The sequence below is a fragment of the Acanthopagrus latus genome, chromosome 11 (assembly GCF_904848185.1).
Source record: "Acanthopagrus latus isolate v.2019 chromosome 11, fAcaLat1.1, whole genome shotgun sequence".
Lineage (NCBI taxonomy): Eukaryota > Metazoa > Chordata > Actinopteri > Spariformes > Sparidae > Acanthopagrus > Acanthopagrus latus.
This window is the reverse complement of record NC_051049.1, coordinates 10,103,749-10,124,438: the sequence shown is the minus strand read 5'-3', so window position 1 is coordinate 10,124,438 and position 20,690 is coordinate 10,103,749. Positions and strand designations below refer to the sequence as shown.

The window sequence follows — 20,690 nt, the reverse complement described above, 5'->3', positions numbered from 1 at the left end:
TAAAATCCAATATCTTTATTCAGTTTGTGCAAGTTGTACATACGATGGTGTTCCATGGAGTTGGAAGGTACAACAATTCACACAAGTCTGGCTAGGTCTTTTTAATTTGTGTAACTCTGAAATGGTAACATCCAATCACAACACTACTGAGGTTAAATGAAACATATGGCTTCTGAATCATCTACACAGTGAAGGGAACGGAAAGAGACGACAGTCCAACAATCGCACACAAATGTTTTTTTTCCTCGGATCACATCGAGTGAGAAAGAAAAACTTCTTTTCAAGCGTTAATCTGTTTTATTAGATTGAAACATCAGTGAGTAGTATTTGTGTTGCATTCATCAGAATCAACAGATGTTACAGCTCTTGCACTTGGTCCTCAAGAATATATTTTTTATGTGGTTGTGACATCAGCAACAAAAGCATTGGCGACTAAAAGAAAGTATGTGAAGAGTAAAGGAATTAAAAACACGATTTAAAAGGGAAAAAAGCTCAAACTGTAATTTCTTACGGCAACAAAAACCTAGCAGACATAAATCAGAAATCATTTCTGCATTTAATCTTAAAGTGTCACATTTAAATCTTGTAACCAATAACAAAATGCAAAAAGACAAAAACTGAAATGGTGCTTGATTGTTAAGGCAAAGTATAAAACTCTGCTAATGTAGGGACAGATCAAACGTGTGTGTTCAAACACACTCCAGTCGTTGCTATAAAAAGAATGGCAGTGATTTGTGCTGCTTTACAGGGAACCATTCCAGATCGCATAATATAAAAAGCAAAACGACTGACAGATGTGAGGTCAGCGTAGGAAGCGTCAGCATTAACAGAAAATTATCACAAACTAGGCATTCCTCACATGAACTTTCTATGATTTTACAACGAACACACACTTTTTTTTTTTCTAGAACGGCATTAAAACTCATGCAATATTTGCCCCCACGGCCTCGAGCAGAAATTATTTCACACTATGTTCTCTGGCTGCACAATGTGGAGGAGAAGAAAGAAAAACAAGAGGAAATCAGTTTTAAAACATTAACACCCGAGCACAAAAAGGTACTTAAAGTTGCAGGGTGCACAGTACAGTGTGCAACACAGACAGCTGAATCCTGGACTGCCTTCTGGATGTCCACCTGGGAAAACAAAAAAAGTCAATGAGTAATGGCTTGACTAATGGATTAATATTCCATTTAACCCTCCAGTTCTATCAAACATGCAGACTAAGACACAACCAATGTTTTGACTTTAAATTTAAAAAAGAGGCATATGATGCTCATTTTCAGGTAAAGATTTGCCTCCCACACCAATAATGACACTTACCTCTTTCAGCATCTAGTTAGAATTCCTTTGCCTCACATTCTTGTCTTTGTGATTTGCATTAGAATTGCTCTTCCTGAAAAACAACATAGCAAATATGAGTTCTGTGGAAAAATAACTTTTAAGCCAATCAAGGTACTAAGCAGCTGACTGTACTTACAGAGGAGCAGATCCTGAGTCGTCATCTGGATAGCGGCAAATGATCAATGAAGAGAAGACAAACAAAAACAAGAGTCAGTCAATAGCAGGGGACATGTCTGTGATTGGTGCGAGCAGTACATGCCAACCCTCTCTCCCCCCCCGTCCCCCCCCAGATGACGGTAACAAATGTTAGAACATGACATCCTCTGCAACATGATTCCAATGAGGTTATGATCAAATCGAACATGAACTGAAGCATGCCCTCCTGTTGCTTTTCTGACAATGAATGACTTTCATTTACAAATCAACACACATACATTGATGGTGTTCCATCTAAGACACGTTACAAAGTCTCTTTTAAATCATCTACAGTATGTCTCTGTGAGAAATATGTCGTGACATTTTTAAAAAATGCTATTCATGGACATTTTTAGCATCTCCTTAGTCTTAGCATCACAAAGGCTCATGCAAAACAAGCAAAGGACACCAAAGGAACACTGCAGTGGCTGAAGTAAAATAGAAAACCAGTAAATGTCTTTAAACTGGCAGAGCTAACACACAACCTGGCATGTAGAGTGACAGTATTCACACCAGAGCAAGAGCACATATTCACAATGTAAGGCTACCTCTGTGGCCAAATGGTGAATGAGACAAATGTAAATGATCTTGAGAAGAGGGTTGCCTGTCATTTGTCATGCACAGAGTACAAGATGCAGAAGGCATGCAGACAGAATGCTGAAACCTCGCACTTTTCAACCTATCCAATGTCATGTCAAACCATTACACTAGCTTACGTGTCTCATTTGACTCTTTCATTGGCTCAAACACAGTATTTTTTTTTTTAAACAAAAAAAGACCAATAAATGAAGCAGAAAGAAAATATTGCAGGGCCAGTGAAAGAGTGTCCAAATCTTTGAGCACATTCCTCTTAGAAGTGGCGACTATGAAAGCAGATCATTCAGACTCCCATAGCTTTGTCCACGCCGTCATCCCAGCTCAACCACTTCAGTCTGACATGCAGTTTTTTGTTCACTTACCAAAATGCAAAATCAGCAGCGAACAGAGAAGTAAAAATGTAAATAATAAAAAATAATAATTTCTACCACAGATTGTTGAAAGAGAGGCCGAAGCTAACCCCTGGCCTTCATTTTAAAAATGTAAATAATGGCAAAACCAAAGACAATAAGGGTTCATAATGAATGCATGCAACTACAGTCTGGACATGTCCAACCAAAGAGCGATGCTTTGCCTTAATAGTCCCCGAGTAGACTCTGGGGGCACTAGATCTTCTTAACTCACAATAAAGTAAACGAGGCCTCCAGTTTGACAGGTTTATATACACATTGTGACGAAGGACAGAGAAGTTGAGTGCAGCTTGTGTAAAAGCTCATTATGTTAATTTACTTCCTGCAGGATATTTTCACAGCCACTTTGGTAGCCAAATGTTCATGATGAGGGCATTTTACTTAAGCCAAAACCCATGCAAATAATGATAACAGCAAAATGAACAGTAACTTGTGGAATTCACCAACCACTGGGGACAACTGAAGAATACAATACTCAGCTCCAACTGGCTGGTCAGACCACAACTAGCACCACATTAAAAAAGGATTAGAGCCACGGGGCTGTGTTTCAGGTTCATGAGAAAATTAAATATGATCTAGGAGGCCCAGTTTTTGCATCAACAGCTTGTTATAGCAATGTGAGACAAATTTTACTAAAAACCATTAAAGTTAGATGACCCCTGCACATATTTGATTACCATGTTCACAAGTTTTGATGAGTTTACTAATGTCTTCAAAAAGCAGAGGCCATGGAGGTTAAACTTTCAGTGGACTGTAAGTTAGCATGTTTTATTTTTAGTCAAATGGAGTTTTTCTTTGTAATGTTATAATATATCTGAAGAAAATGTTTTATATATTTCCAACAGCTTTATGTTTTTAATGCCTTTCCATTTTCTGTTTTATGTTACATGCTTAATTGTTTGCTAACTTTTTAGCCTCTGTGGCTTCTAAACGTCATTGCCTAGCAGCAGTGTTAACAACTTGAACACAAAGCATATCATGTACATGAGTTGCTGGTATCACAAGCTCATGAGCTCTATTTGAAGGCAGCATTATTTGTGACTGACCTGCAGTTTTTATTTGCTTTTATTTTGTGAACCATCCAGCACTGCATTAACACAGTGTCCTCAGTAATATAAATAAGACAGCGGCGTTTATCCGGCAGTGCTAACCCGACCCAGGAATGGATGCAATGTGTACTGTTGAAAGAAGAGTGGTGTACGTACCGTCGGTGATCTCATCGGGCTTTCTCCTCTTCTCATAGATGAAGATGATGGTCACCAGGATGATGACCTCGGCCACAATGCCAAGGAAAGGCCAGAGGGCAGCCAAGCGGCTGCGGACGCGCAGGTGGATCTTGTCGGTGTTTGTGCCAAGCTCATTGGTTCCAGAGCAGGTATAGTCACCAATGTCGTTTTCGATGCTCAGATCATTAACAGTCAGAATAGTCTTGTTAGGGGTGCTCTTGATCTCATATTTGTCGGTAGTGCCATTGATGATGGGCTGAGGGTTATGTTGAAGCGACAAGTTAGTAATGCATCCTGTATTTTACAACTGAAGTACAGGAAATACATTACTTTCAACTTATAGACTGCCACAATATTAAAAAGGTGATTGAAATGTTGAGGTTAATGTTCTGCAGAAAAATAACTCATGAATCATAATTCTGAGATAACACAATGTAAAAAGCTTGAGAGACATACCTTTAGGCTGCCATCTTCCTCTTTGAACCAGGTCCAGTCAGTGGGCAGTGGATAGCCGTGACTCACACAGACCATCACACCTTTGTCCTTCTCATTGCCATGCTCTGAGTGCTTGTAGGCAGCAACGTGGGGAAGTGCTACAGCAGGAAGAGAAACACATTTTCACTTTTTGTGACTGTGAACTGATGATCCAAACTACCCTCAGTTATTTATACTAGAGCAAGAGCCTTCCCATGAGAGACCAACAATTGACTGGAATAGCAATACATTTGTTTTATCGATTCCCATGATCAGTCCCAGTTGTTTTTTCGTTACTACTCCTTTGATGTTGAATTTCTCTAAATTCATAATCAAACCCTCACCCATGTGAGTGTTCCCTTATCTTCATGTGAAGGTGACACCCAATTTTGAGATGTATGATATTCGAAATAGAATCATTTTGTTTAATGCTGAATTGCACAAACGCACAGATACAAAACAATCAGATGAGAACAATACTCAAATCTACTATAAGTAAGTATCTTACTCCAATTTATCAGTAAGTGCATTACAGCTGTTCACAATACTTTTTAAGCACCTCCACCTGCTCGAAAATGACACTTTTTGATGCTTTGATTTTAACGTGATGGAATCTTTATCTGTAACACAGAACATCACATGGCGCTTTCTGGAAAATGGCTGCTCACTTCAGATCTTGTGGTGAATCTGAATCCAAAGTGCAAAGCTCACATGGGGGCTACTTAATCTGTAACTATAAACATAATAACACTGGCATAACACATTAGGTAGAACTCCACCATGTAAGCAACTTTTGATCTGTAATAAATTAACTTACTTTTGACTTCAATGGTGCGGGACAGCGGTGGTTCAGTCAGGAACACACATTCATACTTTCCACCAGAACTGTGGGTAATCTTCTCTAAACTATGGGAAGAAAAACAATTCAGGATTTTGAGAGCTGCAACAAATCTCACAATAAAATCACTTTCATTTTCCCCTTTACATTTTGCATATAGCTGGTGGGGATCAGTAACTGATCAGCAAAGTAGAAAATTCAAAATAGAATCCTGTTTATGCTTAAGAGCTGGGGGGGTTAAAAAATTTAAGCTGTTTGTCCAGCCAACAAATATTTCAAATTTCCCCCGGTAATCACAGTCCCACTGTTGTTTGGTTCTGCTGTCCCGTGCAGCCCTGCCCGCGCTCTCAAATGGGGAATTAAGGTCAGGGCAAGTGAGCACACTGCTAGGGGCGCTTATCCATGCTGCCAAGACTACCGGCAGATCTGCACGACTGCACGGTCCATCTCTCTGCTAATCAAGAGTAGTGAATGCCTGACTGGCGCCCCTAGCTCTGCTGCTAATGGAGGCAGCCAGATACAGTGAGGGGGGGAGGGACGACAGACACGCAAAATGGAAAGAGAGAGAGAACATTAGAGGATAAAGATGGCTATTGACCGTAGTACTAGAAAGGGACAGAATAAGAATCAGAACAAAGAAAGATAAAAGACCAAGACCAGCAGCACACTTTTAGGCTGAGAAATGGTTCAATGTAATATCAATGATGTTCAGTTTTTCAGCCCATAGGACAAGTAAGGATTTTAAAGCCTACTGGGTTTGCCATGTTCTTATACAATTTATTCACTCAGTACTGCCAATTGGTGAATTGCACAGAAAACACAACAGGCCCCTTGGGAAAAAGGGAATTCCTCTGATACATGGATCAGTGGGAAACAACTGCCAGATTCAAGACAATCATATGAGGGTTTCATTCTACCATCGAATCTGCAAGTCATAGCTTCCCATTTGGCACTTTTTAGTGGATGTAGCAACTTACCGGTGGACGGTGAATGCAACAGCCTCAGCTGACTTGGAAGTTTCAATGATTTTGCCATTGTACATCCAGTGGGAGCCCTTGATGGGGAGACTGGTCTCTGTCAAGTTGCAGCTCAGGACAGCGGAGGTCTGGTTGGTGACCTCAGGGGGATCGGCAATGATGTTTGGGACTTCAGATGAACAGAGATGGAAAAAAGAAATTACTTATCATCCTTGGCCAAAATGTCTCAACACCCTTTTATTTCATTACTGGCCCCAAAGTACTGACTCGAAATGTATCATTATCAATGTGTGCATCATCATTTTTTATCTGACTTCTTGTATTGTCACTCAACAGTTGTCTAAACAGAAATAATTGGTTCGATAGTACCAAGTGTCATAGAGCATACCATGAACATGGCAGCTCTATACACACATTCACAGATGAGCAAAGATACAAAAGGAGGTAGGGTAGAAGAGGTCAACTATGAGGATCATAGGTCTGAACTGGTTCTCTGTTATTCTTCTTACAGTCTCAGAAGTGTAACTAAGAATCTAAATATGAAATTGATATAAAATTATATTTTTTGTTGAAGACAATTGTTGAGTTTTGTTGTCAAACAGAAATCACCAAAGAATTACCTACAAAGTCCTTGGCATTTTTCTTCAACTTCCCAAGTTTGAGAAGGAAAACAAATCAGTTTTCACAAATTGAAACCATGGAAATGTTGTAACACATGTACATGTTCTGAACAAATGCACAGAAGTTTCCAGGAAAGGTGGACAGAGCTCTCCATAATGGGGAGATCTGTCCCATCAACAAAAGGATGGAGGGTAAAACAGGAGTTGTACTGGAAATCTAGTGGACAGTCTACAACAAGGTCATGGGGGATAGATCTTCATACATGCAGAAGACGCAACAAGAGGGGGGTGTAAAATCATTGTCAGTGAAACTGCCAATCACAATGTACAAATGAATTATTTTTGCTTCAGTCGGATGAAGAAACTGACCAATTCTTTCAAAGTGATAAAAATAATACTGGACCACAAGGCAGAAAGATGCCTCATGGCTGAAAATCTATTTAAAATAACTAGTTGCCATCTTCTGTGCCTACTATTCAGTAGGCTATAAGCCACAGGAATGGTCTACAAGCATAAATGCAAGGGGTACTGTCCAGTGTTAGTATCAATTAAGGAAAAAGCTAGCAAAACATATCTACCAAGAAGTGATACTAATCAAGTAATCTGACACCCCTTTTTTGTTTTTATATACTGATCAAATATGTTCCTGGCAGACAAGATTTTTCCGGCAGGAACCATTTTGCAAGTTTCCAACCTTATGACCAGTATTATATTCAATACAATCTACCATATTTGTACTCACGCCTTTAAACAGGGAAAAAAAGGCATCAGATTGAAGACGTGTGTCAGGCAATACAGGATCTGGGAGTGGCCCAATCACGTTTTATGACAGGGTCTGTGTTCTATTACTGGAGGTTTTGGGGAGAGGAGAGGGCGAGTGTATACTGGATGAAGCAGGGTAGAGGGGGTATTGGACAGGGAAGCATGGGATCTGAGTGTAACAGGAGCTGAATGTCCAGGACTTCACTAATGAGGAGATAACAGCCAAGCTACTTCTCCTCATGCTTCCTCTGCAACTCACTTTCGATCACAATAACGTTTGCCTGTGAGCGGATCCACTTGATTTTGGGCGTCTTCTTGAGTTCATTGCGGTCGGGATCGTTGGAAGCACGGCACTCATACGTGCCCGAGTCATCGAAGGTGAGGCTAGTGAGGTGGATGGTGCTTGTGGCATGTGCTATATATGTGGCATTGATTTGCACACGGTCATCCCGTGCCCCATCAAAGAGCTGGGTGAAGGTCTCGTTGGGCTCTTCACCCTCTATAAACCACCACTGCACCTCAGGAATGGGGTTCCCTATCACCTCACAATGCAGCTCTGTGCTGTCATTCATCATTTTCATCTGAGAGAGGGGAGATTTGATGAAGCCAGCTGAGCACCATTTACAGTCCGCCCAGCAAGCAGAGATTTTGAGAAATGTTTAAATGTGGTGGGTTTTAAAGCAGGCCGGGTGATTTATGGATGAAAAAAGGCAGTGATGGCAAAACGACAAGCAAATGGAAATAAAGAGAGAAAGAAAGAAAGAAAGAAACAGAAACAAAGTTAATAAAAACACAAATGAAATGAAAATGTGAAAGTAAGCAAATAGAAAAGGCAAAACAAAAATAAGACAAAAATAAGAAATGCAACATAAAGGCAATTAGGGATGGTCCGAGTATATCAGAGAGAGACATGAATTCAGTCTGCAATTAATAATGCTCAATAATCTGAAGCCATTCTAGTCCAATACAGCAACCATGCAATAAACAATACCTTTTGAATGTTAAAGTTTAATTGGTGTTAAGTTTTGGAAAAATGTTGGTTCAATGTTAGTCATTTTGGAGGCTGTAATTTTTGATGCAGCTGAACTGTACTGCTTTATATTGTATTTCATTTGCCCCGTTTATATCAATCAGGCTAGAAGATTGGATGAAGCCCTGTGATAGGCTGACTCTGTTGTCAGTAGACTTAAATGCCAATTTAATTACCAAAAGACGTTTGTTTATATGGGAGTGTTTTCCATTTTAAGGCTTTATAAGATACGTATGAGCAATTACTCAACACTAAGTGTTCTCGAGACATCCCTAAAGGCAGTTCAAGCAAATAAAGCAAAGACAAAAAAGAACATTAAAAGCATTAAATAGCATTCCTATGAAATCAAAACAATGTGCAATGAGTGAAAAAGAACATGAAGAGAAAAGCAGATGAGGCTGAAATGAAAAACATTTCACATAATAAAGTTAAATTAATGATCCATGAGAGCCTTGGTACATGCACTAAGCAGTTTTCTCTGGTGACTGTTTGTTCTGTGCCTCGTGTTACCCAACAGCGGTTAGGGTGTTAACTAGGTTAACTCGTAGCCTATTTTTTCAGAACATTCTGCCGATGGTTTAATGCGGGCTATGTGCATGACTTCAACAACACAGTCACGGTTCAGCATCTGCCACTGATGCATTCACGTGGGAATAAGACTGAAACACTTGTCTCAAATTGAAGTGTTTTTACAACCCTATTGGCAGATGATTTGAGAATCTTTAAAAATATATACCTCATATAGTATGTACACATGTATGATATTTGATATGTGTTTTGATTCCACTATCACAGCTCTCCAGATTCATGGCAGGCAGGTTTTGTTTGGCCACTCAGTGGTGGTCACGGGGGGTTATAAACTTAGGTGGGTCCAGGGAAGAATAACATTCTCACACTACGGGACAAAGCACAGCACGCTTGTCCCCCTCTTCTGAGAACAAAAAGCAGAAAAAAAACCAGGGCTGGGCCCAAAGTACCAATAGGAAAACAAAAAAAAAAAACCACACACACCCTTTTTCTACATTCCCCTCATGAAGATGTGCTTAATTTTGTATTGGAGAAGATCAATTTTCAGAACATAACCAATCAAAACATTCAAAGACTATCAATTCAAGAGGAAATGTGACAGAAAGACTTGTGAACTTGTCCACAAGAGCCTCAGTCTCTGCATGTACACTATATCATATACCCTTTCTTGCTTGGTGGCTTCCAAAGGTCATCTTCCTAGCACCACCTTCCTAACATGCTGTATGAAAGTTCAAAATTAAATATAGTCCAGGCCCCCGGTCCCAACAATAACTAGATGTAAACCATGTTAAGTTTGACAGTGTCCTTTACAGCCAATAGCCCTCTGTTATTTAACATAAGAACCTGTGCACCAGATGCGTTTAGTGCCCTTTCAGATAACAAATGCAATAGTTGATATTCTGTGTTTGCATATGGTCAACAACAAGCTAAACAACCTGAACAATGTTCAACAAGAAGCCTGTCAATCTTTAATTTTAACATAAAGGAAAAACAGAGTAACCCTGAGATTTGTTGAGCACAAAAAAGTAGAGGGGCGCAAATAAAGCCAAACTATGGAGATGCATGCTTCATCTACACAGAAGTTAATTTCTCATTGAACAAGCTAGTTGAAAATTAACAGCTCAAGTACAAATGTACTCAACATTTTGAAAACACAAAGGGTACAACAATGATGACAACATGAGGCCACTTTCAAAACCCTCGAAACAGAGTCTACAAAGTATATTGAATTGTACATGCTGAACAGGAAATGCTAGTACAATGCAACACCCTTTCCAGTAGAAGATGGATGCCGATGGCTCCAACCTGATGAAAGCAGTGCATGCATGTAAATGGACACATTGTTCAAAGAGGCCATTTCAAGTTTTTGTTTCAGCCTTGTATCAAATCGGTCAAGGTCACTGTTTGGAAAATCAACACCTTCTGGTGAGGGTCAGCTACCCGTCACCTTCAGCCCACATAAATATGCTGGATGTGACCTGATCTTTCAAGTCTGTGTATGAGGAGTTCAGTAAACACATATCCAGCTTTGTTCTATGTAATCATTCAGCTGTCATAGACCAGGACAAATTCGTCGCCACTATCAGAAGGATGTCAATCCCCACTGCCAAAAACAACCCGTCACTGTCAGTACTACTGATTTGACTGTAGGCTCTTATCATAAAGTGATCATTTTAGTGAGAGCTGGTTAAGCAGCCAGAGTCTCAAAATGGTGGCCAATAATAAAATGAGTCCTAATTCGACACCACTTCCCAAATTAATGTGATTAAACATAGAGTAGCATATGTGATTAAACTGGATTTTCCAGTTTTTTTTTTTTTACATAAAGTAGCCTTACCTATGTGTCTGCCTCGTAACCCACTTCTCATGCAAAAGTAAATCTTAAGGAGAAGATGAAACTCTAGGGATATCTAATTTTACTTCTGAACTACATCAGAGCAGGAGACATCAAGAGGCTCCTTATATGTACTAGACTGATAAGTATATGCGCATAAACAGTCTGGTTGCTGCTGGCACCAACGCTCTGCAAAATAGGAAAACCATGCCAGTGGTTTATAATGGGTGCACTTAAGTCCATAGTTATACAACACATGATGTCAGCATCAGTATTTGCCCATCTCTCTTCACTGCATTAGCATGATGAAATACAGAGGAGGAAATGACTCAGTCTGGGTATTTTCTGTGCACTTACACCATTTTAGAATAGTCAAACTCAATAGTAACGAGTGTATATTAGAATATAATAGAAATGCTATTAATGTCATAAACACACTGACAGATTACAATCTTGATATGGACTGGGTACAGTGATAGCTGAACCATGTACTACAGTCTTTACAGGTACATTGTGTATAACATTTGGACCATCATCATATAAATACCACATACAACCTCTCTGAGGGTTCACTGCTGCCATTAGTCTTTCTAGCAAAAACAAAGAAATTAAGTACCTCTATAAAGCATACCCCCCACCTGATTCTTATTTGCCATAACACTCATCAATGCAATGTTGAAACATTCAACAGATAACTGATCTCTGTGACCAGAACAAAGAGCTACAGTATCTATTAATAACAATCTGCACCTTATCGACTGATGTTAGTCAATGGTGAGCAGGGCAGACCATGTGAACGGAAGCAGAAAGGCTAGTGACAGATCATTTAATGGCCACCAACACGACCGGGCTCTCAACACTTTGATGGCAAACGACAGAATACGACTTAAAGCCCAACGTACTGTATCGTGACAGCTGATACACATCACGTGGACCGAGCCTACTGGCTCACTGAAGCACAGACCACTGCTTTAATGAGAAGAATCCACTGGCAAATGCCAATGGGTGTCATTTCTAATGTTACAATTCACGGCTGCGGTTCCTAAAAGGCTGTGATGAAAGACCAACGAAAGCACGGGGATTATTTTACCCCCCAGGGTGGTCTGGCAAACCGTGGCCCGGGTCAGTTAAAAGGGACATTTAACCTAATGTTTACTCCCAGTGCATGTCATTCCTTTAAGATTGCGGGTTCAATTTACTTGAATGTTAGAACAAACATCCCCCAAACCGCCATACATACGATTTCCAACTGACATGAGCGCTCACGTGATTCAGTACATCTGCTAACGTTTGGCATCAAATTACTTTCTCTGGAACAGTGAAAGACGAAGACGGCTCAAAACACATAGATTAAACGTTGATCCAGGTTAGTGACGGAACGATCGGACGATCGCAACGATCCTGCGACAGCAAATTAGCCAAATGTGTCGCTAGCAATAACACTACGCCAAACGCAGCTAAGCTAACGACAGTGTGTGAATGTTACTGACGAACGCTGAATGTTGAATTAATGGCAGCTTTAAAAAGGCAGTCGACGTCGTAAAAAAACCCTCGTCTGTCGTCACGTTCACAAAGCAGCAGTCGGAATGGACATTTGTTTTTTTTATGGCCGTAATCAGGGCAAAGTCTACATCTTCGACAAAACATGGCTGACACCAAAATTCTTACCTGTGGACGCATTGGCTTGCCAACAGCACAACAGAAGGGCACAGACAGCCCACAGTAACTTCATGGTTGTGATTTAGCGTTTTACTAAATCGTCTAATACGTGCGGTGTTTCTCTACGACGAGCCGAATCTCCCTCTTCCTCCTTTGTTTTCCCGTCGACTGCCTGCGAGATGTAGGCGCTGAATGTTCCGATGTAGTTGCTCGTCCTCTACTTGCACCTCACGCAAACGCCCTAATCGGCACGTACGAATGACGTAGTATTCAGGGGGCGTGGTCATGTGACACGAATTCCACTGGTTGTTCGGTTAAAGCCTTATTAAACGTGTTTAGTGATCATGATCTTATGTAATTAAGCAAAATGTAGGTAGGTTACATTTTAAAATGTTCGATAACGACCGAAAATACACTCGTTAAAGTTGTGATTTTTTTTTTTTTGCCATACTCATACTGCAAATATTAAGACCTCAGGAAAATGTGAAATAAAGCCATAAAATAATCATTATGTAACCGCATATTAGTGCAATTAATTTTAGAACCATATGCAGTACTGCAAATTCATAGGACTAAGCATGCATGCCAGCCATCTCCATATAGTGTTTCTAGGAGAAATCACTCAGATGTCAGTGTAAGTTGGGAGTGAAAATATTGCCAAAAATGATGCATTCAGTGACTATATGAGGCTAAACCACAAGCTCACAAGAGTTTAAGATTCATCTACAGAACACAGACAAAAACAGCAAATATGATCCTTTCTTGATCAGGTAGTCCACTTGGAAAGGTTTCATTCAGCAGTAATCAGACATTGTACTCAGAACACTGAGTCAAAATGACTTTGCAGAAAGGCACCTGGACAGATGACACAATTCAGATATCAGTTTTAAAAGTGTAGTTATGCCTCGAATCTTGCTGTGGAGATGGATGTCAAATCAAGACTTGAGGATGGAAAGGAAACTAAAAAAAGGAAATGTCAAAGTCCATCAGTGGTCTGATATTAATCCTGTTGAAGTTAAGAGGAATTCATTTCATATTAAACTTAAAGAAGGATAAGTAAATGCATTATACAAAACAAGCAAAAAAAAAAAAAAATCTAAACCATTTCAATGTTCTTGTTTTGTATCAAGATTTTTTTGTTTTCAAAAAAATTTAAATCCACATTAAATCCAATACTGGATAAAGCTAGCCACCACTTAAAGTATTCACAACATTACAAGCTAAAATGGTATCTCTTGTTATTGAATCTCAAGTAAGTTAATATCCAAACTGTTCATCATATTTCAAGGTACATACTAAGGCAGAAATATGTGCCTCATTAACCACAAAGTTAACTATAAATTACAACTGTGACTGAGCAATTTCACACAACATTCCATATGCCTATTGTACAGTCAACTCATGGACAAGCCTATGTTTTGTCCACAACAACAATCCCTTCAGATTAAAGGCCTTTAAACTAAGCCCCCAGGGGGAAAGAGAGCTACAATGTAGAGGAAATACACCCATGCGGCTAAACAATAAAAGGAAGCAAAATTTATTGGCTTATTGATAAAATTTAACAGGCAAGCATCCTGTTGAAAGATTTAGGCCCAATATGACCCTATTTACTATCAGGCTTTACTTTGAAAGCACAAAACAATCTCAAAAGACCATATTATGTATTGAAATCGCTTCCAGTACTGCTCTCTAATGATGTTATTGTCCCTGGTTGAGGCCACAAGACTTCACTGAACAGACAAATAATTCAGACGGAGTGAAACACAGGCCAGCACAGCTGAGAACTTTCCTGTTTGCAAAAAATGTTTACCACTCTACCATTTTATTTATTTTGTTTTAGGGGAAAACAAGTGACTTTCAGCTCATTTGCTCTACCAATGACAAAAATGTTGAAAATGTCCTGCTTGTGTTACTGCATTCCATCTAGTGTCTAACCACAGCACCACACTGAGCGCAGCAAAGAAAACAGACTCTGCCTCAGTGGTTGTTCACATACAAATAAAATACATTTGTCTGTAGTTAAGTCCAGTTGTTCATGATTAGACCTTCAAAGAATATTATATGTACACACGCTGAGAATGCTTTACATGGATTTTGAGTGGTAGCACTCATACATCTTTATTTTCACATCAGTTCATATTTTTTGGACACAATCATACTGCAAATCAATAGTTCGTCAACTGGAAACTTTAGAAAATATCTCATTTACCTTTAGGTTAAAATGCACTGTAATGTTTCTGAGTGTTATATGTGAAAAGCAGATCCAAACTGTGGGCTTGCAGCCAAAATAATAAACCTATGTGTGTGGGATTTAGCAATAGTTACCCACATCATTATCCAAACAGCACAAAATTACTGCAATTTGACACATCATCTCAAGTGCAAACAACGGTACCTGTGTGTTGTCAGGTAATCTTAAAACTTCAAGTGGATCTTGACGATAAAATCATTTTACAAACTTCTGTAATTTTGCTTTGAGAGCTATTGAATCAAATGTAATATCCTTTCAAACCATTAAGAAACTCAAGTGCACACTTACAACAGCGCACTACAGTGCACTTTGGGTCACTCTATCTGCGAGATATGAATGCTACTTATAAAAAGGAATAAACTGTACATTTCCTTTTGCTCCATCGGCAAAAGTGGATCATTTTAAGTCATACAAGTCCGGTGATTAAAACAAAACAAAAACAGGAACTGTGTTGTTGTCCCGAGTCTTCTACCTTTGGATTCCTTTGTGTACTCTTCCAGTATGAGGTGGTTTTAGGCGGATCGAGTCTTTTGTAGTTTTACTCCACATCCTCCCTGACTGAAGCTGCATTCCAGGCCCCTGCCCCTTCCTTTGTTCAGATTCCTGATGAAGGTGGGAGCAACAGGACGGACAGTAATACCTCACGTATCACTTACCCCTGAATCAGGCTCAAGTGCTCCTGGTGAGATGCACTCAGGTCTCTGCCCCAGAGCAGGGAGAGACTGGAGGTCACCGCTCTGAAGTACAGCAGCCCAGGAGCTATAAACAGCCCCATCGGGTGATAAGGACAAATCATTCTCTATGAGTTATCAGTGGAGTTCTCATTGCTGGTCGAACTTGAGGACTGAGGGGTAGAGGAAGATGAAGAGGAGGAGGAGGAAGAGGAGGAGGAGGAGGTAAAGTTCATCCCTGATAGTTCTGGAGGGTTTGTTGCAGTGTTCTGTCCACTTAAGCTTTTCCTGCACACTGGACAAGTGTCATGCTGAAGGAAAAGAGAGAAAAATTGTGATGGTCATGAAAATGTTTGAGATAGCAAATGGGGAATATTTAAGTGGGACAAGTGTAATATAGCTAATATCTAATACCTGTTCCAGCCAAGGGACTATGCAATCATTGTGGAACATGTGATTGCATGGAAGCTGTCTAACATTTTCTCCGACACTGTAATCTTCTTTACACACTGGGCATTCCAGTCCTGAAGCTGAAAGACAAGAAGTCATGTCAAAAAAAGAGATAATTATGATGAGTCAAGTCATTCATTTAAGAGGTGCTTAAGATGCTACTGGTCTGGCTTGCTTGAACTTTTCCTTAGTGACAGCTGTACAACCAGTGCAACTAGGATACTTATAAAAAAAAACAACAGATAAAGATTGAGCATTTCTGATGCAAAATATGAAATGGATGCCACTGACCAATTTTTAGATGATACTTTCAATAATACTTAAGACTTTCTGCATGTAGTGCTCCAAGTTGTAAAAATGGGCCAGACAGACTTTTTTTTCTGTATTCAACAGAATTGTGCCTTTGAGTCAACATTCTGGTATGAGGATTCAAATGAAACACTGAGAAGTCCGCTTTGCTGGAAAAATAGCACTCACATTAAAACTAGACTGCAATTTTATCACAGCCTGTAACCATCATCTGTTGTAACGAAAATGAAACCACCATCCAAATGTGCCAATATTAAAGTCTAACATTTTCAAAAAAGGAATCCAGTCATAAAACAGTAAATTACACCAACATCATTATGTTTTAACTCACCGACATGCTCTTCTGTAACTTGTACTGTAGGAAGAGTTTTTATTTTATCCCTATCAGCAGGCGGAGGGCCTGTGTTCTCAAACTGGTTTAATAACTAGAAAAGAGACAAAAAGATTGTTTTTAAAAAATGAAATTGGATGAAATACATGTTTTATGCATATCACTACTCATTTCATGACATGTCTTAAATGGTTAATGAAAAATATAAAATTGAAAGAACAAATCTTTATAAGTAGGTACAGTAATCAGTTTAAAACATTTAAATGATTTCTTGAAATTACCTGAGTTATAATTGCATCTAGTCCATTAGCTCCCCAGGCATAATCCATAGGATTTGAATGTAGAACACCCCTTTAAAAACAAACAGTACAACAGTTAGGAGACACTTTTGTTGAAAATTAGCTTTAAATACAGCTTGAATAGTAGTTAAAGATAGCTCTGTACTGACTTACCAGGGTCCAACACCAATATTTGGCATTGCAGTGGGTGCAATTATTCCATTCACTAGCTGTTGAATAATTCTACAAAAGAGAACACACCACTATTATACAGACATATTGAGGTAGAAACCAAACTAGTTTCCAGTAGAGATGTTCCAATATATTTTTTTCCTATAACCCTGCATGGATGTGATTGACTGCTATCATTGTTGTATGGCCTGGCTCAGGTAAAACCTTGCAGAGAATGGTTGCCATGCAACATTCCCGTATTATCTGTCATAACCAAAAAAGAACAAATCAAGACTAGAGGTCGCCATTCTACTGGTGGGGTTATCCAGAGTAAAAAATTGCCAAATAGCCAACATGTTGCTAGCTCCGTCTGACTCACATGAAACCAACATCTTCTTCACCATTCTAAAAAAAAACGGCAGTTGCCAGGGCAGCACAGTGCAACTTCCTGTGTTGGCTGGCCCTTGAGCAGTGAAGAAGGTGTTTAAATGTGCCGCTATTAACTTGATTCCAACAGGCCAGGCTAAACACTGTGCTCCTTACCCCTCTAAAGTAGGAACTCCCTCATGCCTCCCTGCTTGTCGTCTTGAACCATGACGACTTCTTGGTTGCCTGGCACCATATCGTTGCCGTGATGCGTTTTCCCTTTCCCTCCTGTTTTCAGCATCCCTGTTGTCCTCAGTTCCCAGCCCCGCCCCGAAGTCAAAGCGGTCATCGAAGACACCAAGAGCAAACTGACCATAGCCGGAGGGGAATGTGAACAAGTGCTGGTCTGGATTCTGGCAGGATAAACACACACAAAAAAACTTGTTCTGTAATCTTGATAGTAGAAACCAGCTCGGGTTAGGGATTCCTCTACATACCATAGCCTTTTATGGTCAATACAAGACACCCGAGGCACTGAGACATTAGTTGACAGATCAAATTTCAGCCAAATATAAATGTAGGCTGACATACAGAAGTTTCCCCATTTACTGAGCTAACAGTATTGTCCAAGCCCCAGTGTATTTCAGTAAAAAGTCTTCCCAGAACACTGACATAAACTACGTATTAAGCCAAGACTGTCTCTAATCTTTGGCAAAAAATTAAAACAGCACCATCATTCAACTGAATGTCACTAATAAAGGGCAAGACTGTGGTCGGCCTCAAAAGCAGAAATGGAAACTCCAGCATGACTTCAGTCATGTCCACCAGTACATTAGCAAAATGTAAATCTATTTTAGGAATTTCAGACAATGTTATGCAGTGTTAGGACAGAGAGAGGTTGTGTAGAAAAGGTTAGACACCTCAAATGGTTGCACGTTTGGAGGCCCACTGGAGATGGTAGACACGGAGCCATTGTCAGCACTAAACAGGGGACAAACAGTTGAGAAAGTTATGTCTCGACTATGCATCATAGTTTCAATCATTCTTAACAGTTATGATATCATGTTTTTCTGTGTGGAATTTCTTCCTCTTATCCTTGCCCGTCCAATGTTTCAAATGTGAAATGTAGCTATCGTTGTCCAAACTTTAACTGTAGCACCTTGTAATGCAGTGAGAATAGTTCAAAAAAGAGGATCAAGGACAGCAATACAAAGCTCCCCACCCACAAAAAAAACATAAAAATCCATGCAATCATAGTCAAGCAGCGCCAAAAATGAATTAATGATGGAACAAAAAGCAAAACGTTTCATAACACATACAATCTAAATTGTTCATTTGAGAAATACATTAAAAGTTAATGTTTAAAGTCTTCACATGGAAATCTGATTACAATCATTCATGTGATAAATGATTGTTTAGTGAAGACAAGATCATGCTGATTTAATTTGTTGCAAAATGAACAATTATCGGTGTTGCTGTAGGGCTTCATCCTTTATGTCACCTACTGTATGTCAGTGAGAAAATGATGCCTTGATTAGAAAAGCCATATTTAATATACACACACCTTCTCTCCTCCAGCAGTTCCTCAATAAACCCTGAATCACATCTTGGACATGTGTACTCCTGTAAACAAACAAAAATAGTTAAAACCAACACAACTCATAATATACAGCTGAAACTGTTTTGCAGACAGTCACTGACATTCAGATTAATCACTTGTATACACTTCACAAGCCCCAGACATGTGTCAGTGTGTGAAAAGTGTAAACAGCACATCCAATATGTCACACTCCACTGACAGCTGGCCATTTAGATAAGGAAGACAGATGACGATAATACTTTTCTTGTGACTAATCTTGGATCCAACCCCAACAAAAACAGGCAGCTGAACCTGCCCTGACCAGCTGTGTCACTATCTGATTTGTAAACTGTGACCTTCAAGCCACTTCAGCCAGTACTGCAGAAAGTTGGGAGGATCAACCAGATCTTTTTGTCAAGGACAAGCCCTCAGGTTGTTGACACCATGAGAAACAGCTACATCCTCAGGGCACAGCACAGCAACCTCACTTTCAAAACACTCCTTAATAAATATTAACACATAGACGTTGCAAACTTATGTAATATTTACAACATATATGTAGCTGTACAAATACTTGTGTTTTATTTTATATATACTTAGTTTATACAGCCTGATCCTGAGAGAAACAAAATGCCACTCTGCTGTATTTCTAAGGTCGAAATACCAAAATAAAAGATCCTATTTGAACTAATACACATGCTACTCTACACAATCAAACAGCACTTACACATCGGTATGAGGTGTTAATGGGACCACGGGTCATTACCAGCAACCCACAGAAACCTATGGCTGATGTGTTACATTGTGAGGGGCACATTTGCAGCTCTATGACAGATCATTCTAGCCTAGGACAGACATGACACTTGTGTGCCTTGCTGAATGGGAAAACAAGCAAAGGACGCAGTGGCATTGTTGTCGCTGAATCATTCACATAAATGACGGACAGTATAGCAATGCACATAGTCTTGAGGAAGACGAGCGTGAGAAACTCTGGGATAAGAAAAGAAACATCGGAACGCACTCATTAGATGAGATCACATTGTTACAGATGGCACGCACCGTTATTCCCAGTCAACACAGCTAACGTTTATGCTAATATGCCTCGTAATAACCAAAGTAATCAAAATATAATCCCAGCAAACGTTGCTACAATGTTTGCAAGAAAAGCAGAACTATTCTATAGGCAGGTCTTGTGTGTATGCTGGCCGATGCGCTACTCAGATAACAAACTAACTAACACAGGGGAGCGTTAGCAAGATAAACGCTAGCCCCCCCACTTAGCAAGCCAGCTAATACTGTTAGCATGCTAACTGCTGGCCCCGCAGCTACAAACGTTTATACCACAGTGACAACAACAGCACAGTGTTTCTCATTTGCCCAAATGTCTCCTTAATCACTTTCCGTCTATGGTACTCACGGGAAGCCGAGGACTAATCTCTGCCGAGCATCTGTGACAGAAGAACCGGCTGGGCCATGGAGGAGCTTCCGCCATCTTTAGTCACTAAACAGGTAGAGAGGGGGGAAGGAGTACGGAGCACCGGAAAGGTCAATTCTAACCTGCTGGAATATACGACGTCCATGTGATTCGCATAACTGCGCTGCATTATATATATTTACATGAATTAAACTGTGTTTTACGAATAAAAGTAATGTCTACCTTGCTTATAAGAACATTTGTTCTTAAGAAGTGGAACATTACTGCATATATGATACATAGCTATCCTAGAATTACATAGTGAGATCAATGTGACATTTTAAAATGGTAAATTAATTAACTGGGTAAACATGAGGGA

The 20,690-nt window shown here is 39.7% G+C and overlaps 2 protein-coding genes across 3 annotated transcripts; both read right to left on the bottom strand.

Moving 5' to 3' along the window:
- On the bottom strand, positions 1 to 12,721 carry bsg (basigin). Of its 2 annotated transcripts, none has more exons than XM_037114207.1 (8): positions 12,501 to 12,721; positions 6,059 to 6,227; positions 5,061 to 5,149; positions 4,226 to 4,362; positions 3,749 to 4,025; positions 1,478 to 1,490; positions 1,321 to 1,393; positions 1 to 1,133 (listed from the first exon to the last, which is right to left on the bottom strand). In XM_037114207.1, the coding sequence occupies exons 1-7, from the start codon at positions 12,562 to 12,564 to the stop codon at positions 1,333 to 1,335; spliced, it is 810 nt and encodes a 269-aa protein (XP_036970102.1). In that variant the 5' UTR covers positions 12,565 to 12,721; the 3' UTR covers positions 1 to 1,133; positions 1,321 to 1,332. The 2 variants fall into 2 exon arrangements, with proteins under 2 accessions (XP_036970102.1, XP_036970101.1); XM_037114206.1 differs by having other exon boundaries at positions 1,478 to 1,502; positions 12,501 to 12,720.
- A 1,516-nt stretch (positions 12,722 to 14,237) lies between these two features.
- On the bottom strand, positions 14,238 to 20,453 carry LOC119028343 (E3 ubiquitin-protein ligase RNF126-like). Its single transcript, XM_037114205.1, has 9 exons — positions 20,315 to 20,453; positions 18,883 to 18,941; positions 18,239 to 18,299; positions 17,496 to 17,731; positions 16,956 to 17,024; positions 16,785 to 16,854; positions 16,504 to 16,597; positions 15,828 to 15,943; positions 14,238 to 15,724 (listed from the first exon to the last, which is right to left on the bottom strand). Exons 1-9 carry the CDS (start codon positions 20,387 to 20,389, stop codon positions 15,542 to 15,544), a joined length of 963 nt encoding a protein of 320 aa, XP_036970100.1. The 5' UTR covers positions 20,390 to 20,453; the 3' UTR covers positions 14,238 to 15,541.
- Positions 20,454 to 20,690: the final 237 nt, after the last annotated feature.